Below are 26615 nucleotides of genomic sequence, written 5' to 3' on the forward strand. Positions count from 1 at the left end.
AAAAGAAGCATAAATAGATACTTCTTTCCATGTATGAAAAGATTAGACAAAAACAATCATTACTTTTCACAGTATATTGGAATTTTCACATTTATAGTAAAAGTTGACATACTATTTTTGATCTCAATACATGCTGTACAGATCTTCTTTATCTGTATATTCAACACAGGACTCACCCAGATTTTCAATATAGTCCAATAAATCACATGCCTGTTGAAACGCTCATGCAGACGGAACGGGTATATTTTCTTCGACTTTTCTGACTGGTCCTTAAGAACGTTTGGACCCAACCTCTTAAAGATAGGCAATCAAATCAATTCAATGTTCGATTTAACTCTCCGGAGGGCACATGCGCGACGTGGTTGTTCTCTCTTCCATCACATTCCGCCATGCCTAGGCCAGGGGGAAAAGGGGTTGCCCCAAATACAGTGTGGAAAGAAAGCCGCCCTAAAATAAAAAAAAATACATAATAACCTATGGCAACCAAGTGACTCGGGAGATATTTAAGGACCTATGACCCACAATGAGCATTGAATGCAGGACTCATGTAGTTCCGGCAGCAGGGTCACTACCTACCGAATGCCCCCCTGCAGCTTCGGCTGGTCCGCTTACAACGGTTGGGCACTCTGTCCGATCGAGTCCATGCTTTTTCACGTTAGGATGTATGGAAATATGAAGGATTGGAATCCATTTTTCCATCTGTTGAGCCACACAGAGTACTACTCCGTATAGGGCATGGAACTATGGATCCCCAGCATAAAACTAAGACCACGCAATCTCTGCTCCGGGGTCGCCGATTGAAGAACCAGATATTGGATATAGTGCACACCCCTCCTCCTGCAAGGATGATATACAGTTTCGTTATCGCTATTTGTGTTCTTAACCCAAGTTAGCTTACTCTTTTCGCCTATACTTGCGTCAATTTCACCTTCCTTCCACCGTGCAACTCCCTCGTTCTTTCCCCCCTGGAACTATATTATAAGTCCATGCGCCCATGCACGATGCCACGTGTACCTTCCTGAAGGGAGCTAAGGACGGCAACGGTCTAATATACATAGAGGGCTGAACATTTATGTCATAAACTAGACCCCAAGACCCCACGACCCCAAGCTTGGAAGACCCCCGCCACCCCGAGAAACAATTGGCTCCTTCTCCTGGGAAATACATCCATGGATAATAAGGGCTTGGGGCTTTGGTACCCGAGGAACCCGAGGTGGTGGATCCCCGGCTGATAGATGGCCTTCCGAAACAGCCTTGGGGGGACCGGCGGTCCACGCGTCCGTCCACGGGTGAAGCTGAATCAGTGGAGAATATGTATGGATCCATGGATCGCCTGTCGCAATTATTTGGAATTGGACGACTAATTCCTGGTCGAACCACGGAATACTCCGTGCGGAGTACAATATATGTTGTAGGTACAATTGAATTCATCGAGGGGAAAGCCGGGGGACCTGTCCAGGTGAAAGTGTGCTCAGTCCGTTTCACACATGCATATTTCCCAATTTTGATTTTCGATTTATGCTCGTTCGAGGATTTTCCGGAAATGAGCCCGACTATTAGAGTTTCCGTCGTTTTCTCTTTCTCTTCTTCCACGCTAAGGCTGCGCGTTCCTCCATCTGGACCGTGTTCAATATAATGCTGGGCCACTGTGTTGTTCTGTACATATTAATTGTTTGGTTTCCGCCAATTACCAAAGAAAATAATTCAGGCGTTGGTTATAAATGAGCTTGTGTTCCGTGTCGGGCGGTTATTGGTAACTGTATGGAAGAACCCGTGCGGTAATAGGCTCTGATATTACTATCAGTGTACATATCGGGACGAGTACAATGTAATTTGTACACTTACCGAAAGCCAAGTCTTCCAAGGTTATTATGCCACTCCTGAAGATTATGGGAACAATGCCGCCGGCTGAATCGGGCAAGTGGAACGGATAATGATCTAACGGAGGCCAAGGTGCTTTGTATGTTGTATACAATCTACGGAGTACTTCCTTTTTATTTTTATTTCTTTTTTTTTTGTCAGGGCTCCCTTTCGTTCTTGGGCCTAAGAGAATTCATATGAAGGCCCTGTCTCTGACAAATTAAGGGTATGTTGCACTCAGTTCGCACACGGTCCCTGTATCGGCTAATGTCTAAAATGTCATTCTCAACGCCTTTTTGCTGAGCTCACGTGTCTTGTTTTCTATTTCGTGTGTTCATAAATACCAAAAACCAATTAATTACCCTAGCTTAATAGTCCAACGGCCACGGGACGGATAACTGATAGCCGTGATTGTGATACTGGCGGCATGTCTATCATTTTCACGACTGAGCCACCAACAGGGGTCTAATCCTTTAGGTGTGAAATTGCGCATCTAGACCCATATGGCTCAATGCCCTCTAGAAAAGCCGGCGGGTATACCTGGACATCAATATCCAAATAAAATATTAAAACTGACTGCACACACACTTGCTCTTACTTCATTTGCTCCGGTTTTGCCTGATGTGCCGTGGCGAACTGAGTTGGGCTGGAAACCATGCGATTCGTTGATATAACGGGTCATCTGTTATCACTGAATAGTTTTCATTGGAACGTTTTTCTCCCAGCCTAATCCAAATTAATTGCTCCGGTGGGGGCTGTTGATCCTTTCTCGATCTTATTTGTACTTTTCCCCTTTATCATCAGGCTGTTCTTTAATTCGACTGGGTCTCATGCATATACTAGTACTAGTATATATACTAGAGGCAGGTTGTGTCTCGGCAAGCAAAATCCAACGAGAGGATTCCCTCGAACAGTCAAGTGGGTAACAATTGGTGATTGGTTTCCAAAAGGCCAACTTCTCCAGCCAAATTCTCCGGTCATAATCCACGCACTACGTGTTTTCACTCATCTGCGACTCCACGCTTTACACTATAGACAAGAGGACCTGCCGATATGAACCTTGTTAGGCGCAGTTTTAGCGTCAGCAACCCAAGAAACATGACCAAATCCAACAACAGAAATAATTATATAGAGAACGAAAACAACGACAATAAGCAATATCATCAGCAGCATTGATGACAGCTTGCGCACCAATCGAGTTCTAAGGTGGAGTCAGCCACAACCGGTTACATACCCACATATCCCAGGGGAGGGTTGTCTTTGATAGGTAACCTCCAGGATCGGTCATGAATAATAAAAGGGGATTTGTCGGCAGTGGGTGCAAATCCCGACAATTATACCAATCTAGACTAGCTGAAACGTCTCGTTTCAGGTTTTGCCGCTGCCGAGTCCGAATATCACTCATCGACTGTCCCGACTGGCACGGAGATGAGCCCGCTTACAAGTTTACCATAGACGGAATACTGCTATGTACATGACATGTATAAACCGGTAGGTGATGTAAAGTCTGTAGGTCGTTCTATGTCAAAATCGATCAACATTACGTATGTTGCACATAGATAGTGTGAATGTCGAGTCATTTCCGCCCCTCGACCCCACAATCCCCGTTCGCGTCTATCCCGTCTGATGCAAAGTGAATGTTAGAGGAAGCCCACTGCATATGTATGCCTAATTCCCAGAAAGTATATAGAAAGGCTACAGCTGGAATTATTCCCACTCGACGAGTTCTCTAGGTGACCAATCACGTTATTACAGACACGATGATATATCCATGCCGCCAAGTGCTGGGATTCTTTTCTACACCCCACTGAGCCAAGCGAAATATCAAAAGATCCCATGACCCAACATGAATACTGGGACGCCATTGCTTGGAGACGAATGCCGAGTCGTTAGCCTTTAAACGCTGACGATCTGCTCCCTTTTCGCGAGTTGGTCCGGCGAGAGTGGAGTTCGGCTTCGGTTCCATGCAGGGCATTTGACGCGTGTGTGGGTATGTCATGTGTTTTGTGTGTTAGCGGCTGCCGGAATGGCCTGCAGAGGGCCCGTTCGGAGATTTATATTACCTCTTCTTTGGTAAACCTCGGTAAGTCAATCGAGTAGAGCTGTCCTGTGGGCTGTATTACAGATCGCAAGACTAACTACATGGTGTACTACCTACTACCCCGTAATACTACTCCGTAAGTTGCATAGACACCTCTATGCTGTAGATCGTTATTGGTAGATAGAAGGTAGATAGTGAGCTACAAGTGCAGCCAGAGGGAAGAATAGTACGGAGTAGACATGCAGTTGAAGTATAAAATATCCAAATGTTTTCCATTTTTCCATGTATAACCAGAAATTGATCACAACATTAGAACAGACAACCCAGTAGCAGTACATAAACATGACATAATAGACGATAGACGATATTCCCACCTTGGATATCATAGAACAAGAACACAAATCAAACGAAAAATCCTAACCTACATGCAAAACAACCTTCTGCCCTATCCGAGCCCTTAGAAACGCACTTCAGGCCGAATAGCAAGCCTCTTCTGCACAAACGGTGGAGGAAGAGGAGTATACCTCGGATAAGGCTTGCTCGAGACCTTCCCTTTCGAGGAAAAAGGCAAACTCGGTAGATCGCCAAGGTGTAAACTTAGAATCGATGAGGCTCTCTTCCGATCAAAGATTTGACTTTTGCGTCTCCCTGATTTAGAGCCAAGTGTCGAGGCTGACGGAGTCGATATATGGCCTGGCGAATGCTGTGGCAAGCAGGAGATTGTTATCAGGCTGGAAAGATGGTAGAACGATTCTTCTTCTTCTGGTTGTTCTATTTCAGGTCCGGGTGCTGTTGATTGGGGCTCTGATATGGGAGCAGCAACCGATAATGGGGTGCTGTTGCTTGATGTGTTGCTCAAGGTACCTGCAAGCGCGGCTAATTGATTGATGATCTGGTCTGTTTCGTCGTGCTGCGGTGTGGTGCTCATGATTATCTCAGGTAGATGTGGCTCTTTCTCTTGGAACTTGAGCTCTTGGGACATAGTTGACGAAGTGGAAGACTCCCCCGTGTCTGACCTTCGTCGTCGAATCCATAGCTTGCGTAGAAAAAGGAGAAACATTGCAATAATTGAAGCAATGTACACTAAAGAAGGAAAGTCAGCTTGTCTAGTGTCTAGGTATGCCCTAGAAGAGTACGCACAGAAATGAAGGTAATGATTTTATCCGAGTTATCCAAAAGCGTCGTCCTAGAATCCTTGACTGGAGATCCAATGTTCATTAAATCTAGACGTCCATTCCAAATCTCAGATATATATGTCCCCGCTCAACGCACGAGCCTTGATACAATGGGGCATTCCCAACGAGCAACGATCCGACCAGCCCGTGCAATATTGAAACCAGTCTAGATCTGAAACACCACCCAGAGTCGGGGATGATTAGATATTTCCCGGAGAACTAGGCCGTTAGAACTTCGGCATATTAACATGAATATGACTGGATAAGCTTAAAATATGGATACAGAGACTACTGCCCATCTCGTCTAGGTGCAGCAATATAAACAGATCAACATGCAAACACCCGAGCGTACGGAAATATCCAATTGAAGGGTTGATAGATCATTCCCCGTGTTGGATTATTGCAAACGGATGAATTAGTGTGGATGCGTATTCCGCAGATTACTATGGCGCCGCATTTCGCAAATGTTAAACTCGATTAGATTCGAGCTATCTTCCCCCGTTTGTGGATTGGGGAGATGGGTGGATCGGATCGTTAGGGCTGGTTTACAACTGGGCCGGAGCCCAGACTACTAGGAAAGATTTAGTTGCTAGGTAGTTATACGAAACCCTTAGATTAAAGGATGTCTGTTCATATTCCTTGGAGTGTCATAGCGGACTGATCCATGACGTACTCCCAACTTTGTCATGAGCTAAAATCATAATATGACCCAGCATACAAGCCAAGCCATAGAAGCAAAAGCAAAAGCAAAAGAAATAGAATCACTCCGTCCTCGGATCCCGGACCATGCAGTACAACTACCAACAATCAAAGTCAGCAACAGCCCAAACGAATCTCAGCCCCACGACCCAAACACAACAAAACAAGTACAATGTACATACCATGCAAGCATCCGCTCCATCCCGACACTCCATCTCCTTACTCATGTGAAAACCCATACGCTCATAGATCGCCACATTGGGCACACTCTTCGAGCTCTCAAGATAACACTTGACCCCCTCATCATCCGCCCTTTTTGTAACGGCTTCAAACAATAACCTCCCAACGCCCATCCCCTGCGCCTCGGGGCTAACAGCAACAATATTGCAGAAATAGTACCCGCGTGGATCATCCCAGATAGCAGCCTGCGCCTCCGCCTGCCGCTGTTTCCAGATCCAGTACCTGTTTGTGCGTAACCCGCCACGACCAAAGTACCGGAGGTTGTTGAGCATTTGCCTGAAGGATAGGGCCCATGATTGGAACCAGGAGTACCAACTCTCCGGCTGACTGGATGGGTGGGGCGGTAGCCAGCAGGAGACGCCGAGGATTGGGGTTGGGGTTAGTGAGGCGCTGTGAGATTTAGAGTCGGGGTCCTTGGATTCTTTTGCGACGTGGAATAGTGCATTCTTGATTCCCCAGCGGCAGCGCGCTGCGAGGGAATCGTAGTTTCTTTGCTTGTTAAACTATACGTGAAGTTATCTCTCAGTAGACGACGTAACTATCGGTCAAGTTGACCGCGCCATGAGAGATATGTATGTTAGCCTGGTGATTATGGGAAGACGGGTATCTCGTTTTCCTTTTTTGGTAGCTGTTTCTCAACATGGAACGTACCTTGGACGAATCGAAGACCCACTTGAAATAAGGATCATCTGCAAATGCCCATTGAATTACTTCAATGGCACCGGGGATATCCGCCTCGGTAAGAGGTACGACCTCAACAGCCATGACTACCGTTTGTGGAGTCTGCACGGCGGGTAAATTTCCAGATGGATGGATCGGATGTCACCGCGGGAAGCCGCCGTACGACCCGCTCTGCCGGAGGATTGAAGAATGCACTTGTTGATGATAGATTAGAGCTGCTTTTTATTCACTGAAAGTAGTCAGAATTGATATTTGCTCGCTTTCTATCCATCTATATAGCGCATATGCTAACTCACCTATGCCACTAAGCGTGAGCCAACCGGCGTAGTATGTCTCTAAGGTTCCGAAGTACGACCTTGTAAGACCTAGCTCTGTAGTTATTCGGGGGAAGGGGTCGATTTGAGCAAGACACAAGTACCCTGATTGAAGAGACAATTGAAGGAGAGAAGAAAAAGAAGAAGTGACAGTTCGAGAACCAGACGAGCTTGGAATGTGGAGAGAGCTAAACCAGGCAAGGCAGGTGGATGCGTTCCCCTTATTTGGCCTTATCGCTGGCACATCGGTTCTTATCTCCAGGGCCCAGGTACGTCATGATACTCAGTTGGGGTGTGGTTTTCTCTTTGTATAGTTCTGATACTTGATGATCATAGTTCATTCTACTACATGCAACCATATAAGATATCTGACTAGGTGTCCCGTTTCGCCGTTCGCCCCTGATCAACGCAGGAAAAACAAAGTCCAGTATCAACACCAAAAAGATATAGCCGGTCCAGCATAAATCATAAACAAAGCGCTGTTAAATGGAAAGAAAGGAATTCCAAATATAACCCCAGAAGAAGAAGAAGAAGAAGAAGAAGAAGAAGAAGAGCCAGACTCGGATTCTGACTCACATCTAAAGGAGAGATAGCATCGCTGGAAAACACGTGCCCGACACCAATCCCAATATGAACAATAGCGTAAATTCATGATTCGGACCTCGTAATAGCTTTCCCTTTTAATAGAACCAAGAGGCGGTATTACTGGAGATAGTCTTCGAGTCGCACCCATTCGCGGGGCACGTCCATACTGCGGTTGACACGTCCACCCGGCGTGAGGGGTACATCGACGCGGCCACGGCCGCGTTCATCGTCTTCGTTTTCTTCGTAGAACGATAAACGGGAGAAATAATCCTCAAGAACGGCCTCTCGGTCGTTCCCGACGATGGTATCGTATTCTGGAGGAGGGGTGACAAGGGGCGGCGCCGGAGGGACGTCCTCGAAAGCAGGGGGCGCATAGGATGGCGCACGGAGCAGATGCATTGGGCGAGGCGGAATAGGTGTATTGCAGTCGTTTGGTGGTGATGCGAGGTGTGCTTGTGGAGGCCGGGCGAGGCCGCCGGAGTCGTTGGTGAAGCTACGAGAGAAGCTGTGGCCCGTCGAGCCTCGGCGGGCGATGATGCCTAGTGCGGGGCTGCTATCTTCACGATCCGACGTGGTTGGGGCAATGGCTTGCTCTCGGGGTGCGAGGGGTGCTCCGGGGCATCCGCATGCAAATTCTTGGGCTTGCGGGACGGGTTCTTCAGCTGGGGTTGTGTAGGCTGGTAGGTAGATGTTGGCCTGGGTGGCCTTGCAGGAGAGGATGTGGAATGGCGAGTCTATGGAGATTTCGAAGTGTCTTCGCTTTGTGGGGTCCCTTTCGTCGACTTTCGATAGACGGAGGACAATCTGCGTAAATCGGTTAGTATCATTTTGACGCGAAAAAAAAAGAGGAAAACGGTTTGACATACTTTGATCCAGTGGTTGACCTGAATGTTCTCGTATGTGGTATCAAAATGCAGCCGCTGACCCTCGTCGCGTCCCTTCATTTCGTGGCAACTTGGCAGCTGCACGTTGAATTCCATCTCAGTTGGACCGACACCGGAATCATTAGATAGATTGCCTAGAAGATTTGTCCGACTCCGATCCACAATCTCCCGGCCCCTTGCGGCGGCAGCGCGGTGGTCCCAGTCGATGCCACCGCCTGCGGTGACACGCATGGAGCTGCCGGGATAAGTGCTCACACTGGCCGAGTCTGCTCGTTTTTCGAAAAGCAAAACTTTCTTCGCTGGTTGCAACCGGTGCACGCTCTTGTCTGCCGTCCAGTGTTGGATATTCTCCGTCACGAAGACTTTGATTCGGTGACACTCTACTTTCGCTAGTGGGGTCAACTTGAACGCAATCGGGATCTGCGAGCCCAGCGGGAATGACTTCCCCGAGATGACAATGTCGTAGTGGAGCTGGTCTTCCCAGTTCCGTGAAATCGCAATCGGTTCGACCTGCTCCAAGGAACCCTCGGCAGGGGTACGAATCACGGGGACTTCCATGCCGCCGAGAAGATTGGGTCGGAATGCGCCTGACCGTTCCACCATTGCCTCCAGGTCGTATTTCACATAGCCCAGATCCGTTTTGATTGTCTCCGGTAATGATCCATCGATTGGGAACTCGAAGCTGTATAAATAATCGCCTACGGGGAACATGCGGTAATTTCGCTGTGGCTGGGGTTGGGAAATCGGGGGTTCGTTCTTGCTGAAGCTGCGTGAATGCCCACGGTTGGCTTGTAGAGAAAGACGTTTGACTTCTCGAGGGGTTGGTAGGGCGAGTGTGGCGGTAGAATTGCGATTGGAAAATAGTTCTCGAGTTGTCATCGTCACCCCCTCCTTGCCCGGTACGGATGATATCGGTTTGGCATGCTGATAGTAATGCGCACCATAGTCATTCTGCATGAGGGCGGTGTCACCGTGGTTGAAATAGACCACCCCATGCGTGAAGAGATCCTTCTTGTCATGGAAGTGAATCTTCTTAGGTGGAATACCTGAACAATGTCAGCTGTTGTAGTATAATTTTATGATATGCGGATTCACACCATCTGGCCAATCCGTCTGAGCATGGCCGCGAAAGCAGACCGAGATCTTCTTGATCTTAACACATTTGGTAACCTTCAAATGCATCTGACCCCGTAGGATTGCGGACTTTTTACTGCTTGGGTCTTGTTGATCATAACCCTGCAAGTAAAGAACGGGCTCCGTGAGGGCAATACCAACGGAAATGCCACTCCCGGTGGCTACAATCTTCTCATTTCGCAAGGGAGTAAATGGAAGGGTAGAATCGGTAGTCACAGTGTGGTGTTCATGTACTGGGCGAGGCAGGACCTCGGTAGATGACGAATCCGATCGCATCTCGTCCTCCAAGTCGACCGATATCGGCGAGAATATAATCTCCGAAACTGGTCGTACACCGCGGGTAGGACGTTGCGAAGACGCTTGAATTCCAGACGACCGCAAGCGAAGGAATCGCTTTGCGTTTTCACGTGGACCCGCCAGCTTTTTGAGGATTGAGTCCCGACGACTCCGTTTAGGGATCTGATTTTCGATACACACCGTATGGCGACGGGCCGACCGTGTGATGAGATTGGAAATTGATACTCCTAGCGACGGGGGTCCTGTGAACTCCGAGTGCGGGGTGAGGTTGCTGGAGGCCGACCGCGAAGTCAAATGCGCTGGTAGAGGGAGGACATTAGCACCCATCATCGTGATATTATTCGAGCATCCCGGAGAAGTTCCCCAAAAGCTGTATGCTGTATATTCGTATATCCCTTGGATATGCTCCAGATTGGGTAAAGACAAGAATGGTCCGAGAAAGGGAATACAAGCTGCAGGGAATGCGTAGGACAGACTCTCAACATACCTTCGATCTTTAAATCTTGTGCGATGTTTTTTATTTATTTCCTCCCTTGAATCCCTTCACGCAAGGAGATTGTAGGAAGATGGAATTCTCGGGGGCGCTGACTTCATAAGTCCTCCACTCTGATCATCGTGCAGATCTTTATTTCAACGTGTAGGATTGGCTGTTAGGGCTGGAGAATTGTGGCTCCTTTTTCCTTTTTCCCTCTTTTTTTTTTTTTTTCCCCTCTTATGAACTGGCTCTAGGCATAGATGTGGTAATGTGGCGTACAATTGTACTCCGTAGGTGATCAAAAAGATGAATATAGTTAAGGAGGCGAACTACTTAAAAACTAAAAGACAACCTGATCCATGGAAGAGAGAAAAACCCAAGAATCATAAATCCGAACTCGATGACAACATCATTGGAAAAGTCCAGAGAGGGTCTCATATCCGGCGATCCGGGCCATACGTCTCTAACCATCTCTACAGTCTACGGGTTTGACTCGGCATTACTCCCCATATTTGTGGAGAAACATTCCACTAGGGTCTAGAGTTATAGAACTCTCGGATCTCATGGCCTATATAAACGACTTCATGTCTTATGGCATAGGGCAGTGCTAACGCCCAGCTCTTAGATCATCTTGGCCTTTACAAACCTGAGACTAGGTAGGCTTAGATGCGGGGGATTTAATTTGCGCTGCATGGCCTCATTTAATATATTTGGGCGCCTTTATACATGGGCTTTGAAACCGTACAAAATGTGTACCTAGACCTTGCATTCCTTACATTCCATCTTCTCGTATCTCGATCTTCTTAGGACTTGCATACTCTATAGTTATAGGGCTATAAGACTGCAATAGCCTCGTTGTAGGGCCTGGTTTTCCAGGTTGACGCGGGTTCACTCGGCTTAGGTGGAATATGAATGGTCGGAAGATAGACCCCGACAAAAGACGGTGATCAGTTCTAGTTCGTCACCATCACCTATGTGCTGTACATATATTGTAGGCATATCAAACTATTATACTAAATACTATTAAATACTATTGGCGTGATGACAATTCCATCTCCCTATGACAATGACCTCACCAAGCCCACTTTATGCCTGGACTCTCCACATAAAGCATAAAGTGTTGTACATCGTATAGGGCAGATCTATTCGGGAAGCAAATCCTAGTGCTTTCGTTCTGGGGTGATCGCCCGCTGGACTTGCCTGCCCTGATCCGATCTCAGCCTACGTCACCAGACTTTATAAAACTACAGGGCACCTGAACACACCTACATAGGTATATTATCACTATTATACTTAATAAACCTCGGGAGCATCTTATGATCTGTACACATCTATAAATATCTATATAAATGAAATGAAGGTCCAGATAGAAACATCCGATTCGAATGTGACGCTATGACCCTGTCGCACAATGAGCTGTGTTACCACTGGCTTCATGCTTTCGGTGGAAGCTGTCTTGAGCTGATCTGGATTATGTGGTTTCACTGTCTTCTTTGGACGGATCACTTCATTTATTCATTCAAAGGTCAAAAGAAAAAGACAAAGAATTTTTTTTTTTTTTTTTTTTGTGAACCATAATCTTGATCACATTGGCCAGTTAATGCTCCAGCTGTATTCATCATTGCTGTTCCACGGTAGTCAGGAAGAACCTTGAAGCTGACAAAAGATCTGAAATTCGCAATAACATATGCTTCCAGTCGCAGAATCAGGACATGTGCCACTAGAGCTATGCTTAGTACCACTGACAAATGAGAACGCATGGAAACCATAGGATACTTTTTCCCCCAAACTTCATCCCCGCCTTATCTAGACTATATAGACCCCACTAGTCCCTTCATTTTCATCAGTTGAACCAATTATCGTCCAACTCATTCACATTCATCAGGCTGTCTCCCTCCAGCTGATTGAAGTCCCCACCATTCTCTCCGAAATTATCAGTGTCCATGAACAAATCGTCGAAGTTTGATTCAGCCGGCCCCATGAAATCCTCCCCAGAGTTACCTTGTAGGAAATTGCTGTCATCCCCCTCTGTCTTCTGTAACTCCATGTCAAATGCACCACCACCAGCAGGGGCATCCGAAGTATTCCCCGGGGGCTGAGTTGCGTTTAACCTGTCCACACCACCAGTAGTGCCAGAGGTTGTGAAATTCGACCCGGATAGGAAAGCTTGATTCCCCATGTCATCATCATTGAAGTCCAAGCTAAGACCAAAGTCGTTTGTGCCCCCAGTGTCATTGAGGACTGAATCAAAAGTGAGGTCTTCATTGGGTCCGGGGGGTGATTGATCGGGAGCAGCATTGTTGTCACTTTCTTTTTTGACAATTACATCATCGCCTGATTGAGTGTCGGGCTTGATTTCTGCCGGAGCTGATTGGTTCGCAGAGAGAGCTTCTTCTGATTTAGGCATAGGTTCGAGCTCCGTATTCATTTCAACTTTCTCAGTCGGGGGAGGTTGAATGACAGGTTCAACTTGGTTCACATCGCTCATTGCCGCATCTTCAATGGGCTGGGGAGCGGCACTGGCTTTGAGAGCCTCATAATCCCTTTCCAGAAAGGCTTTCGCGATAAACTGCACAGCGTCAGAGAAGGGAAAACAAAAACAAAAAAAGAGTCGAAACAAAGATGTTAATCTATTTGAGATTGTTGATTTACTCACAATTTGCTCTGATAGGTTATCCAAAGCATTTTGGAAACTATCATGATACAATGGGATGGATCGTTGCAGGTGAGTTCTTGATGGCACGGAGCCGGACTTGCGAAACAAGCGGCCGGTATCAATAAGCTAGCAGATGTCAGAGGTTCTATGCCAAGAGTTGATGTTCCAGAGCCAGCGCTTACCGTCCGCTCTATTATGCTTGAGAGCTCCGTGAGTGAGTCCGGGTTTGCATAACTAGTTGAGTAGCTGGCCATGATGGAAATAAGGCTATGGCAGACAGTTGAAAACAGTTGAAAATGGGTTCTAATCCTCCAAGTTGAAGATATAACAAGTTGGAAGAATGAGAAAGGTAAGAATTTGGGGATGTTGTACGGAAGAGAAGAAGGCGGCTAAACCCTTTGGGGTAAAGTGTCCTCCCCCCCCACCCCTAGCGGTTAAGTTCCTCCCTTTACTTTGCTGTTCTCCAGTTCTTTTTTTCTTTCTGTATCCTCACTTCTTCTCTTTTTTTCCCTTTTTCCTTTTTCTCTTTTCTTTCCTGTTTGGATTTCCTCCCCCGTAAAGGGTCTTGCATGCTTTGCTTTTCTTTGAGTGTTCTCAGCTTTTTGTTGGGCTTCCTACCTCCCAACGCGCTTTGTATTTCAATCTCCGACCGCAGCTTTATCAGGCCACAGAAACATCTCCCTTATTCTATCGGAGCTTGATCGAAAAAAAAAAAAAGAAACCAAAACCAAGCCACCCAGGTTCCACTTCGGTGTCTCTTTTACTAGCACTGTTTATACCCGGTGCTCTTTGTTTCCCAGCTTAGGGTCTTTCTTATTGGACTTCATCCTAGTCCCCGCGGCCTCCTATACCACATATATTTTCTCGGTCTTATTTGCGATTGTGGCTTTAAGCGACGCTCTGCATTGTCTCAAATTCTGAATTTGACAGATCACCTAACACTGGGCTCTCCCAGTCTGACATTTAACCCCGTCCAACCTCCCCACCGCTCGCTTCCTCTGATCGCCTTGGGATATATTTGTATCTTTTCAAAAGCAATCATAATGGCTGAAAACGCTCAGGCCTCGACTCCCTCCTCTCTCCCCCAGGCACCCCAGCCCGCTGTCGGTCAAACCCAACAGTACGATGCTCCTCAGGGCAATGGCCAGGGTAACCAGTCCCACATGCCCCCGCCTCCACGCCCTCCTGTGATAATCCCCCAGAATACCAATCCGATTCCCACCGCCATAACCTCTCCCATGTCCGGAGTTGCTATGATGTCCCCCACAAGCGCGGGTGGATATGTCCGCCGAGCAGCTCCTGAACCAAACAAGAGAGCCCTATATGTGGGTGGGCTTGACCCGAGGGTCACTGAGGACATCCTCAAGCAGATATTTGAGACCACTGGCCACGTGGTCAGCGTGAAGATCATCCCCGACAAGAATGTGAGTTCTCCTGACATGTACCCCCCCTGCATCTCAGTTCCCCCCTGAGTTACTGGTAATGGCCTTTGGGACTATCATCTGTGATATCACTGCTAGCCCTTGGCAAATACTGGTAGCTGACCATTTTACTTACTCCAGGGGCAGTTCACCACCAAGGGCCACAATTACGGCTTCGTTGAGTTCGATGACCCAGGTGCGGCCGAGAGGGCTATGCAAACCCTGAATGGTCGCCGGATCCACCAATCGGTAGGTTTCCTTTTGTTCGTGGTACCTCATGGCTGTGTCTAATTGCCTCAGGAAATCCGTGTCAACTGGGCATACCAGTCCAACAGCACCAGCAAGGAGGATACTTCTAACCACTTCCATATTTTCGTCGGCGATTTGAGTAATGAAGTCAACGACGAAGTCCTGACTCAAGCATTCTCTGCTTTCGGGTCGGTATCCGAGGCACGTGTGATGTGGGACATGAAGACTGGTCGCTCCCGTGGATACGGCTTCGTTGCTTTCCGCGATCGCGCCGAGGCAGACAAGGCCCTCAACTCAATGGATGGTGAATGGCTCGGTTCTCGTGCTATCCGCTGCAACTGGGCCAACCAGAAGGGTCAGCCTTCAATCTCTCAGCAGCAGGCTCTGGTTGCTATGGGTATGACGCCTACTACTCCTTTCGGACACCACCACTTCCCCACCCACGGCATTCAGAGCTATGATATGGTTGCTCAACAGACTCCCCAGTGGCAGACTACTTGCTACGTGGGCAACCTCACCCCCTACACCACCCAGAATGACTTGGTCCCCCTCTTTCAGAACTTCGGCTATGTCCTTGAAACTCGTCTCCAGGCCGATCGTGGCTTTGCATTCGTGAAGATGGATTCGCATGAAAATGCGGCCTCTGCGATCTGCCAACTGAATGGATACAACGTCAACGGCCGTCCTCTGAAGTGCAGCGTGAGTTATTGCTACATATAGTTCTGGGATTACGGGCTTATATTTACTGACTATCGCAGTGGGGTAAGGATCGCCCTCCTACCGGCCAATTTGACAACTTCTCTCCCCAGCAGGGCAACACCGCTCCCTTCAACGGCAGCCCTGCTGGTTTCTTCCCCCAATACGGTGGTCCCGCAAACCCCATGAATCAAGGTGGGCTTGGTATTTATCCTACCTCTCAGCCCTCGCTTACTGGTAGAATAGGTCCTGCCCCTGCTGGTCGAGGCTGGGATCAACCCAACAATTTCAATGGACCTGCTATGGCTGGTCAGGGCTACGCCCAGGCAGGTAATGCCGGGGGCTACGGTCGTGGCCAGCCCATGTCCCCGTCCGGCAACTGGGACCAGTCCAACAACTTCAACGGAGGCTACCAGGCGTAGCTCGGTTTTTGACAGTCTCCGGTCGGTCTGCTCACATACGACACTTCCGGCATTTGCTCACAGAACTAAGTTTATTTAACGTCCCTTCTGTGTTTCTTTCCATGGCACCCTTCTACAATTCCCCGTCCCCGTTGATATTTTCTTTTACTTAAATTGAGTGGATTTTCAAGCGAGCAAGTTGCTTTTGTCTGAAACGGAATTTGTGTGTTGCGCACCCCATACCCCAAGTCCACGTTGATTCGGTTTTTCTTTTTGCTTCTCTCTCTATCTCTCCTTGTTTTTCTCTTAAGCGTGCCTTGCAAGTGTTCCTTGGACTTTTGGCTCTGTCACGCCCGCAAATAAAAGCGAATTCCCTACTCTTCACCCGCGTATTTGGACTGTTGCCATCCTGTTCATTTCTTTTCTCTAGCTGTTTTACCATTCGAGTACATGTGTTGCATCAAATTTTCTTCCGTCTTTTCTTAGGCTTGCTTTCTTCATTTGATACTCATTTTCACTCAAAAGATGCATGGATTTCTTGGTTGACACATTGGTCTGGGCATTTCTCCCACGAGTATCCGTATATGCTGTGATGAATTTCCTTGGAGCACACGACACCATTGATCTTGTTTTCTAAGTATCTCTGCCTTGCTGGCGTTCTAGCCCAGATACCGATTTGCCTTTTCTCTCTTTCTTTTCACTGTATTATGCCTTCCCATTTCTTTAAACTCGTTGCCTATAGCATTTTCTTTGTTTACTTTTTAATATATACTATGTATGATGTACGGACCAGACGTCAGATTGCATGATATTCTCTGTCCATAGGCTCGCAGGTGAAACTGAACATGCTGTGTCATGCTCTGCGGGGCATTTGCAGTTGAATCTCCAAGCTGGTTTCGTGCCAGTTATTATTCAGCGCAGCGTTAATTGATTGGTAAACTACAGCCTTTTCCTCGCTGCATACATATGTACATATGTATGTATGCAGTGTGACAGCGATACGGCATGTTCCAGATGGACTAGTCAATGTATGTCTTCCCATCTTTTCTTTTTCTTGTTTCTCTGTAAGCAGGTTGGAAGCCAGGGCTGGGGGTCATCTACTGATTATGCAGCTGCATATGGCCCGGGGGATATATATTGATATATGTTACAGGAAGTTCATTTTTGTGTTCTGCCTTATAACAGGGGATATGGGGTGCAGGATATATGTATCATAGTAGAAGATGAGATCTCCAACATCATTTCAAACCAAATGGATTCGCTGGTCGAAGTCCTACGTCTCAGTTATTTTGATTAAGCCTAGCTTTCTATATTACCTAGGCAGGGTGCCTTCTTGTTAGTGTAGTTATTAAAGAAGCCGCAGTGCTTTCCAAAAGTTACATATAGTAAAACCTCAGAGCCCGGCCTTTCTCTAAGAAGTGAAGGTACGAACAACTATGTACTTTGGTGACTCAAGGAAAGTGCACCTCAAATTGATATGGGATATTATATATGGTATACCATACCTGCTGTTTCTGTGTTTTCATGCATTGGAGATATATCCAAGACTATTCAGTTCACAATTAACTTGCGTCGTTGGTGCCTGATATTGCAGGCTACAACGCCACTCCCTTTACAGTCCTGTGCAGGTAACATATCTCTTTGCGAAGCAAAAGCACCAAGGGGAAAATCGAAAACGGGACCCGAATTTTATCAATGCAAGAAGATTGACCGAGCTGACGTTCCACCTCCTGGTTCCACTTGCACCAATGGATAACGAGAGGACCGCGGACTTGGCGGTCCACGAACTATCTCCTCGCACGCGATCAGGCAGCGCAAGTAGCGGCCATAAACGAATACTTTCCGGTTCCCTTCTTTCGAGACTTTCCTTCCTTCGCGTGAGCCGGGCAGCGCAAGACCCCCTGGACGGACAACACCCAGGCATGGACCACGATGGCGACGAAGACCACCACTCCGGTATGTCGCAGAGCGCAGGGAAGGGAGGAACTACCAGCAGCCGGGCAATGTCTGCCGCTCTCGCACAACACCGAACGCGTCGCCGACGAGGCTCCCTCCGTAAAACTGCCTTGCTAGGCACTAGGCTCGAATCACGCGACAAAAGAGCCACCGCAAAAGCCGCCGAAGCTCTTGAAGCCCTCCGCGCAGAACCCAGCCGACTCCCCGCCACAAACCTACAAGCGTCTATACAACCAAAAGATCGAGCCCCTTCTGTCAATGGACCTACACAATACTCGCCGCGCGCGAGTGAGGCCTTCGACGACTGCGACGATACCCAGCAGCCGGCCTGGTTCCGGACGGCAAATCCCCAGAAACCCGCCCGACCCTCAATAAATCGCCGACGCCAGGGCCTCGCACAGCACAATCTCCAAGAACAAGCCACCGACGATGAGGACCTAATCTCCTTCCCTCGCCTCCACTCGAATTCAAACCCCACGGCGGCCGGCACGGGCACCAGCCCCCAAATCGGCTCTGCAGCCGGTTTGCACATCTCCCCACCATCCTCCAACCCAGGTTCTTTCTATTCGCTCCAGCCTCAGCCCGAACCGGCATACCTACCCGTCCACCGACACAAATCCTCGCCCCTGGTCACACACCCGGTTGAGATGAAGAGCAGTCCCGATGTGGACGTGGACTACTCCGAGACCGAGTGGTGGGGCTGGATTATACTGGTTGTGACGTGGCTGGTCTTTGTTGTGGGCATTGGGAGCTGCTTCGAGGTTTGGAGCTGGGCTTGGGATGTTGGGGAGACGCCCTATGCGCCGCCTGAGTTAGAGGATGATCCTACTTTGCCGATTGTCGGGTATTATCCTGCACTTATCATTCTCACGGCTGTCATGTCTTGGGTTTGGGTTGTTGTCGCATGGGTTGGTATGAAGTACTTCAAGCATGCTAATATATCCGGGGAAGATATTTGATTTTCTTTTCTTCGTTCAAGCGCATACTGTATTATAATACCCTTTTTTTGTGAGCGTGACATGGCATTTTTGGCATTTTCCCAATGATTCCACGGGTTTTCGTCGTAGGTTGAATGTATCGACAACATTAGATGGTCAATACATGTGGGCTGCGCAAATGTTAGAGCAATATTGCCGCTACTGGGTTCCGAACATGAGTAGCGAAGAGCTTTAAACATCACTAGCATTATTCCCGGCAAAAGATCTTCCTGTGGGATCTTCTTGTCGTGGCCTCATCTGTGTGAGCATCTAGTCTATAAACTATGTATATACGAGGGACCTTTACAAATCACAAATTTGCAGCCCCCAACTTCCTCAAGCGCAACATACTATCCTGCAAAGAAGTCGCCAGCAATGTGCCATCAGGGCTCCAAAGATGACTCTCATGCGTCCCCCTGTTCTCCGTAGCCCGAGGCGTCCACCCCTCCTGCACGAACCACTTCATAGGCAACTTATCCACACCGACATCGCTATCACCAATGCTGTCCCAATTGACCATCCGCAGAGCCTCTCCATGCTGATGCACAATAACCGTAAGCGTAAGACTCGCCATCTCAGTCCAGTTTTTGATCCCCAGCGCGCGTGGGATCAAAAGAAGCGAGTTCTTATCACTGGAATACATATGCGCACACGCATACAGATTATCATATTCCCCATTCTCTTCCCTCTCCCGGATCTGTGCCAGACTCGCGGCAGGATCCTCTTCCGGTGATCCTTTGAGCCGATACTGCGTTAGCTGGCGATATCGCTCAGGATGTTGCTTGACATCCTCGGCGCAGTTATAGTCCTTCATATCGGTCTTGCGCACGTCCAGACCGGGAAACTCGGACTCGGAAATGTTTCCCTGTCGCACAGCCTCGATCCACCATTCTGCGTCCACGCTGGGACTGGGCTCCTGGTCTTCTGGCCGTTTTGCCGAGAGAATCGAGTCGAAGCGCGCCTGTGCTGATGCCGGCTGGTGCTGAAAGAGACGCTGTTTCTCGTCACGTTTGAAGGAGCATATGCATGAGAAGCAGATTCTGCCTGCTTGCCGTGCGTCGACCGCTCGTGTGCTGTACATGTATCCATCGCGGATATGTCGCACTGTGTACACGTATGGCGTGTCGAGCAGTCCCCCTAGGATGAATGTGCCCGTCATATCCTGCCGTTATGTCAGCTTGAGTCTACTTGGGCGCAATTGATGTATAAAATCTTACGTGAATTACTAGCCCCGGACCGACGGTCTTGGACGCTGCATAGGCTGATTGGGCGTAAACATGTCCGCCGAACGAGCGTGTTCCTTGACCGGGGTTGTAAGGTGTTGCTAGAGAGCGGAACCGCTCAATCTTTTCTGGTTTGGCGGAGTCGGGGTAGGTGATCAAGGCATCTTCGAGTCGTTGCAGCGACATCAACTCAACAAAGGAATGCGGGGACGTCAGGTCGTCATTGTCCGGGGCCCCGCGTTGCGGAGACATAGCGCAAAGAGGCGAGAGGCGTTTTGGTCTGGGCTCTTTTTCCTCCCGAGAGGTACAAGCTGTGCAAAGCAGTTTTTTCTGTCGACAAGGTTGATTGTTTACGGGGCGATGGTACCTGTCCGATCAACAATACCGGTCCCTGCATCCGATGGTGATCCTCCCTGCGATTGTGGTAGGTGAAGATGGGGTTAATGAGCCGGGCCTCATACAATCTTCCGCTATATAACGGAAACCCTGTAGAATTGTACTGTGGGGAGTAGAGGTGATAAATTCGATATTTGCTAATGGATGTATGGGGATTGGCACGTACCCCGGACTAAGAGACGGGACCGGCCGGTGCCTCGGCTCATTTGACTCACGCTCTACCTAGGTAAGATGCACAATATAGAGGTGAATGCTGTGACTGTACTTCCGTAGATATTTCAAACAAATTAATTGTATCCCAGTATGGATCTATATACATATATATAGAACGCTTAATCCAAATTCAGTGTTTTGGATTGATCAGGCGCAGGAAATGCATTCCGGTTGAAGCATTTCACTCCCTAAGTTTACATAAAACGAACAATGGTGGCATTTTGGAGGGCGCAGCATATCGATCTCTATAAATCCAGATAGGGAGATATATGTTTAGCTTTGTTATCAGACTCATGGTCTGTTTGCCACCCCGTTGCCATCTTTATGGAGCACCGAAGAGTGGAGGGCACAGGAACTGTAACAAACAGCCACAATATAGACTTGTAGATCAAACTGGTATTTTGTACAATATGCGCCGATTGTGCTGATAGGTTCAAGTGGCAGTTCCCAATGCCCGTGCCATAATAATACAAAGAACAAAAAAAGAAAAAGTGCTGAAATCCATGCCACGCTCCTAAATCTGATATGAACAATCAATCAAACTTCCGTCAAAAAAATTGTGTCAATTAGATCTGATCGGTGATGGTGGAAACATTGTTCCACTTGACCTTGCCCTCGATATCCTTGATCTCCTCAAGCTTGTCGCCGAGTTTGACCACAGAGAAGTTGATCATACGCGGGTCGAGACCGAGAGTGCGGCGGATAGATGATTGAACAGAGCCGGAAGAGTCGAAGCGCATGATGAAGTGGTGACCTTCGGTGTATCGGGCCTGGTGTTTCGTGGTGACCCTGGGCAGGCGGAAGGCGCCCCAGTTGGTGTAGCCGCGAACGACGCCGCCGGAGCGGATGACTTGGGTGCCAGCATTACGGGCGATTCTGCAAATTATGCATATTAGTATATGATAGGCTCGGATGATGGAGTCTGCGACGGTGGTGTTAATTCAGACGTACTCTCGCACCTCGTTGAGGCTGCCCGGGCGGACCTGTTAGGAGAGTGGTTAGCAAATCCGGGCATGTCTTTTAGGGTCAGTATAACAGTTCCAATCAAGCCAAGACATACAATGGCAATCAGCTCGTACAACATGGCATCGAGGGGTGGCGCGAACTAGAGACAAAAATTGAGGCAATGACCATTTGAAGCCAGCAAAATCCGACGAGGTTAGCGCGTTGCTTATCGTAAGTCTTGGCATTTCGTTATCGGGGAAATGCCGTCAATGAAACTCCGCCGGAGAAGCGCATCTTCCCTTCTACTTAAACTCTCCCCTCTTCTCATTTCACCTTCCACGCTTCCAATTCCTTTCCTCTATAGCCCAAAATGTCCTCCGTCGCTCGTGCCATCCGCCCCTTCGCTTCCCGGGTCCTTTCCCAGAAGCCTCTTGCCTCTGCCTGCCAGGTTTCGCCTGCTTTCCGTTTCCCGCGGGGAACCAGGAGCTTCTCCCAGAGCCCTCTCTGTGAGTACCATGAACACCGAATGCTGTCAAATGCCGTCCAGGACGATGTGCAAGACATTTGGACTGGCAATGAAGCATCGCGATCCCTCAAATATGCTCCCTTAAGCTCTATGATGTCACATTTTACTAACGGCGCAACTATAGCCCAGCTGAAGAAGTACACCGAGTCGCACGAATGGATTGAGCTGGCCGACGGCGGCAAGACTGGTTAGTCCACTACTACCCGATCAATTGGTCCCATACACCTGCCTTCGACCCATTGAACCGACTGCCAGGTGTATATGGTCTTGCAGTATACATGATATGGAGCAGCGAGGTAACTAACGCACTCTCTACAGCCAAGATCGGTATCACTGAATACGCCGCCCACTCCTTGGGTGATGTAGTCTTCGTAGAGCTTCCCGAGGTCGACCTCGAGATCGTCGCCGGCGAACCTGTCGGCGCTGTCGAGTCGGTCAAGTCTGCCTCCGATGTCCTCTCCCCTGTCGCCGGCAAGGTTATCAAGGGTAACAGCATCCTCGAGGATAAGGCTAAGACCATCAACGAGAGCCCCGAGGGTGAGGGCTGGATCGCTGAGATTGAGGTCGCTGATGTTGCTGAGCTTGATGCGTTGCTCGATGAGGCTGCCTACAAAGAGACCATCGATGCTTAGGTCTGCAGAGCGTAAAGACTATTTATTGTGATTCGTGCTTTGTGAATGCCTGCCTATGCTAGATGTGGAGAATTCTTTTTTTCTTTTAAAGTGTGACGTTATATTGTCATATATGGCCAATGGTGACCGATTTCCTTCAACGAAAGCGTTTAGATTTGCCGATCCGTTTACGGATCGATGTACTATTCAACAAGAGTTCTGTATATGTGAATGGATTGTTCTTTCATTTCATTGTAGAGAAATAATGGCCCATATATCTAGGCGGATATGTATTCACAACTAGATCACCCAAGTCTCAGCGGCGTAATGCAGCAGGTGTGTGTACAGGAGGATGATATCGTGTATGAAGAACATTACAACAGAAGCTATACAGGAGGTATGGATTCACGACAGATCGGACACTGGAGGCGAAGTCTCATCCAGCTTTCCAGACACGCGGTGTGGAAAATATGACGACAAGGAGTGACCATATACAGCCGTCGACTCAATATGCTTGAGGCCCCATCCGTGACGCTACTTCCACCCGAGGCAGAAGAAGGCGGGGAAAGGACAGGCACTTCTATATCCTGCATGCAAATAGCACAGTCGAATATGGCCTTCTTGCGGTCTTTCCGCTGCTTGTCGTCATCTTTGGAGTCACTGACCAGATCGCGCTCATCGCCCCGGAGAGATGCGATTGACAAAACGCCACCACGAGCTTCAAGGTCCTCGTCCGCTCCGGATAAATCGCGCAACATGGGATGATAATCGTATGCGTGCGGCGCCCAGCCACGAGGCACGAAGAAGCGTGGTCCGAGGACGTCCTGGCTGACCAGGACCCAAGCTTGGATCCACACCCATCCAGTCATGATGAATGCGCTTGTGTAGTCAGGGCGGATAAACAACACGTTTCCCCGTGCTGTGAGGAAGTATAGGAATGGGAAGAGCCGGAGAACACTTTGGCCGGCAACAAAGTCCCATCGAAGCGCCTTGCGGCAATTTCGCATCACATTGCGGTAGATTTGTGGAACCCAGAAGGAGAGATAGACGGCTGCCAGGAAGCGCGTGTAGATCGAGCCGAGCCGTCTCGGTAGGAGGAAAGCCCATATTGACAGGATGAGCATGCCAAATAGCGCAAGGTAGAATCGTGCATACATCGTTCCTACGTCGCTGCGTATTTGCCTTGGAGTTGGCGGAGTAGTTCGGGTGGCTGGCGGCGGTGAATCCATCTCATCGTCGGGGGCATCTTGGTCGGGCGGCAAGATGATCGGGGTCGCCCCCGAGTCTCGCACTTCCGGAGCTGTGGCAGGCAAAGGTAAAGTCCCAGGGCGAGTAGTTGGACCCGACGGATTGGGCGAACGATCTTGCTCTCTTCTTTCTGGCTCTTGCACTGCCCATATTTCCATCATGAATTTCATACCAATATAACTCACCGACAGGAACGCCAAAAATGATGCAGTGGTCAGAACCAAGAAAGATACTGCCGCGTATAGCTCCAAAACAATGAATGTTAAAACAAATGCATCGCCGAGCGCCATCAATGCGATGGTATAGAAACTGATCCGACTCCGGGTAGAAGGGGTCGAAGCCTCTTTGATCTGTCGGAGAAGCAATGTGATCTGTGCAACAAAAACACCGGAAACCACAAAAACGAGACGAGCTGCATATTTACTGTACTCTTCCTGCTTGGGCCCAGTCACATATAGCGAATCAGAAGGAGGGAACTCAGGGGTTCCTTTCGTTTGAAGTATGTACCCGCAATCTGGGGAAAATACAACAGCAGACATGACCATAAGAGGAGGATCTGGGATAGGCGCTCCCATAGGATATCTGAGCTCTTGTTCCATACGCTCCAATAACAATCGGTCAGCAGGGGCATCCTCGAGCATAACTGGATGCTGCTGCAAGTAGATGATATGTTCACATTTAGGTGCAGGGAACTCCATCTGCTCTGTTCCTGCTAGAGAGGACCAGGGGAACAGTGTTGGTGGTCGATTTTGCTTCTCCGAGATGGTGTCTGACAGTGACTTGAGAAGAAGCTCATGGGAGAGTTCGTAAGTGTCAGAAGACAGCATGAAATGTGGCAACGAGAAGATGCCGCCAAATTTCTCACTAGACGTAGTCAAAACGATACTTCCGGTGTCTGGGAAGTGTACACCAAACAACGAGATGTACCAGGTACTCCCCCAGAAGTCCTCGCTCTCGACCGTCAAACTGGCTCGCATCTCTCTCAAAAGTCCATCGCCCATCTGAATCTCTTCACCACCTCCCTCTTCAAGATCGAAGTAAAAGGTGCCCCCATTGCCAGTGATATTATGACTGAATTCATGGGTGAAGTATTCATGTTCTTCGGCGACGGCTGTCGTGTTCAGAGGCTCACGGCGCTGAGCACCTTCAGTTCGCCGAACCCAGTCCCCCCGAAGCTTTCCTGTCGAGTTGCGATATACTGGAAGCAGGATCTTGGTCAAGTTCAACGTAGGCGAGACGGCGGGGTGTTCTAGACCATCCGGGGGTTCTAATCCGGAATTTGAGACCGCTGATTGTAACTGGTGGCGAGCCAGGCCTTTGACCTGCGGGAAAAGGTCCCAAGCATAGCTGTCATTCCCCCTTAAGCCCGAAAAAGGAAGCCATCGATTGGCGGGCGGATCGAAGTCGCCATATTTTGACCCATTCAACAGCCGAAGGACCTGTCGCTCATGATCAAGCTCACGTTGCCGTGCTCGATCTTCGTCGATCAATGGCGGTCGAGACTGAGAGCTGAGGAGAAGGTAGAACACCAGCAGGAAGAAGAAAAAGGAGCCGCGGTTATCCATCTATGTCACGCAGTCTCGGCATCGGACTCTTTCTCAAAGATGGACAATGAGCATCGCGATGTAGAGAAAGAAAAGACCCGTGAAGGACCGGGGAGCTCGGCTAAGTTACAGAGGGTACAAACTGAAAAGATTTAATGAATGACGAGAGCAGTATAAGTAGGTGTCTATGGAGCGGAGTTGATGATGTACTCGACCCGGGGAGCCTGCCCGCCGGGCACCCACTCCTTGCTGACTCATGACGCCTCAGACATCCATGATGGATGGGTCGATATCAACCCTGGAAACGTTCTACTTCGGGATTTATACCCCGTGAAACTAGAAAAGGGAATGGACAGGTTGAAGACTACATATTCCCATCCAAACCTTTTGGTAGACAGGTCAAAAGATAACAAATGCCAACATTTGTGGCAAGAATTGCCCACTAAATGCGAAGACCCCGAATACGGATATCAAACCGGTTGAATTTTGGTACAAATAGAAAGACGCATACACGCAATGAATCTCAATCATAAGAGCTCTTTGCTTTATGATGCAGCAGCCAGGGCACCACCCTCGGGCTTCTCATCCCGCCGCCGACGCTTCTCAAGAATGGCCTCGCGGCGCTGTGCAAGCATCTTCAATTGTCTGCTCTCAACACCCTGGAGCCAGTAGCCAAAGCTTCCACCAACACCGGCGAAAAGAGGGTAGACCCAGAGGGATTCCTTCGCGAGGATCGGACGCATCTCGATACCGAGTTGCCAGAGGCGGACGGCAATGCCTGCGGGACCAACGCGGTTAGTTCCAATGGCCATATGAATAAGTCAAACAATATTGCTACCAAGTAGCATATTTATATAATATATTGAAAGCCGATCAAGGGTATGTCACGTACCGAAGCCACTCCAGAAGAGTACTTTGTGAACCATGATCGCGGACGGGCGCGGGGTTGTGGTTGTAATTCGAGCGCGGAGGGTGATCCGGGAAAAAGGATCAAGAAGGCAGATGGGTGGATTGGTTATTCAACACCACTGCGGCCGGGGTAAATGGAGGCGGAGTTGGATGTTGCCGTCGCAATAGTACAGGAGAGACGAGGTTGAAGCAAATCAGCGGGCCGCAGTTCCCAATCACGGAACAACAATTCTTCCGGTCACAGTTGTTATCGCTTATC

At 48.8% G+C, this 26615-nt stretch overlaps 11 protein-coding genes across 11 annotated transcripts; 3 read left to right on the forward strand and 8 right to left on the reverse strand.

The window, feature by feature from the left end:
* Positions 1-4358: 4358 nt before the first annotated feature.
* N7525_001097 (uncharacterized protein) lies at positions 4359-4883 on the reverse strand (the record flags this gene model as incomplete). The annotated part of the gene is made up of 1 exon (XM_061211764.1): positions 4359-4883. The coding sequence occupies one exon, from the start codon at positions 4881-4883 to the stop codon at positions 4359-4361; it is 525 nt and encodes a 174-aa protein (XP_061070990.1).
* A 954-nt stretch (positions 4884-5837) lies between these two features.
* Positions 5838-6780, reverse strand: N7525_001098 (GNAT family N-acetyltransferase; the record flags this gene model as incomplete). The annotated part of the gene is made up of 3 exons (XM_002558272.2): positions 5838-5873; positions 5958-6518; positions 6667-6780. The coding sequence occupies 3 exons, from the start codon at positions 6778-6780 to the stop codon at positions 5838-5840; spliced, it is 711 nt and encodes a 236-aa protein (XP_002558318.2).
* Positions 6781-7712: 932 nt separating this feature from the next.
* N7525_001099 (arrestin C-terminal domain-containing protein) lies at positions 7713-10240 on the reverse strand (the record flags this gene model as incomplete). The annotated part of the gene is made up of 3 exons (XM_002558271.1): positions 7713-8399; positions 8462-9525; positions 9577-10240. The coding sequence occupies 3 exons, from the start codon at positions 10238-10240 to the stop codon at positions 7713-7715; spliced, it is 2415 nt and encodes an 804-aa protein (XP_002558317.1).
* A 1988-nt stretch (positions 10241-12228) lies between these two features.
* N7525_001100 (uncharacterized protein) lies at positions 12229-13295 on the reverse strand (the record flags this gene model as incomplete). Its single annotated transcript, XM_002558270.1, has 3 exons — positions 12229-12954; positions 13042-13167; positions 13224-13295. 3 exons carry the CDS (start codon positions 13293-13295, stop codon positions 12229-12231), a joined length of 924 nt encoding a protein of 307 aa, XP_002558316.1.
* Positions 13296-14084: 789 nt separating this feature from the next.
* On the forward strand, positions 14085-15829 carry N7525_001101 (uncharacterized protein; the record flags this gene model as incomplete). Its single annotated transcript, XM_061211765.1, has 5 exons — positions 14085-14465; positions 14604-14711; positions 14763-15410; positions 15470-15602; positions 15654-15829. 5 exons carry the CDS (start codon positions 14085-14087, stop codon positions 15827-15829), a joined length of 1446 nt encoding a protein of 481 aa, XP_061070991.1.
* Positions 15830-17556: 1727 nt separating this feature from the next.
* Positions 17557-18723, forward strand: N7525_001102 (PIG-Y family protein; the record flags this gene model as incomplete). Its single annotated transcript, XM_002558268.2, has 1 exon — positions 17557-18723. One exon carries the CDS (start codon positions 17557-17559, stop codon positions 18721-18723), a length of 1167 nt encoding a protein of 388 aa, XP_002558314.2.
* A 328-nt stretch (positions 18724-19051) lies between these two features.
* N7525_001103 (acyl-CoA thioesterase) lies at positions 19052-20216 on the reverse strand (the record flags this gene model as incomplete). Its single annotated transcript, XM_002558267.2, has 2 exons — positions 19052-19903; positions 19959-20216. 2 exons carry the CDS (start codon positions 20214-20216, stop codon positions 19052-19054), a joined length of 1110 nt encoding a protein of 369 aa, XP_002558313.2.
* A 923-nt stretch (positions 20217-21139) lies between these two features.
* N7525_001104 (mitochondrial 37S ribosomal protein bS6m) lies at positions 21140-21657 on the reverse strand (the record flags this gene model as incomplete). The annotated part of the gene is made up of 3 exons (XM_002558266.1): positions 21140-21449; positions 21525-21556; positions 21634-21657. The coding sequence occupies 3 exons, from the start codon at positions 21655-21657 to the stop codon at positions 21140-21142; spliced, it is 366 nt and encodes a 121-aa protein (XP_002558312.1).
* Positions 21658-21888: 231 nt separating this feature from the next.
* Positions 21889-22676, forward strand: N7525_001105 (glycine decarboxylase subunit H; the record flags this gene model as incomplete). Its single annotated transcript, XM_061211766.1, has 2 exons — positions 21889-22231; positions 22363-22676. The coding sequence occupies 2 exons, from the start codon at positions 21889-21891 to the stop codon at positions 22674-22676; spliced, it is 657 nt and encodes a 218-aa protein (XP_061070992.1).
* Positions 22677-23041: 365 nt separating this feature from the next.
* On the reverse strand, positions 23042-25468 carry dscA (ubiquitin-protein ligase dscA; the record flags this gene model as incomplete). The annotated part of the gene is made up of 1 exon (XM_002558264.1): positions 23042-25468. The coding sequence occupies one exon, from the start codon at positions 25466-25468 to the stop codon at positions 23042-23044; it is 2427 nt and encodes an 808-aa protein (XP_002558310.1).
* Positions 25469-25992: 524 nt separating this feature from the next.
* Positions 25993-26373, reverse strand: N7525_001107 (putative NADH-ubiquinone oxidoreductase 14 kDa subunit; the record flags this gene model as incomplete). The annotated part of the gene is made up of 2 exons (XM_061211767.1): positions 25993-26225; positions 26340-26373. 2 exons carry the CDS (start codon positions 26371-26373, stop codon positions 25993-25995), a joined length of 267 nt encoding a protein of 88 aa, XP_061070993.1.
* Between the last annotated feature and the right edge of the window lie 242 nt (positions 26374-26615).

This window comes from Penicillium rubens (assembly GCF_028828025.1).
Source record: "Penicillium rubens strain IBT 27055 chromosome Unknown utg000001l_segment0_segment0, whole genome shotgun sequence".
NCBI lineage: Eukaryota > Fungi > Ascomycota > Eurotiomycetes > Eurotiales > Aspergillaceae > Penicillium > Penicillium rubens.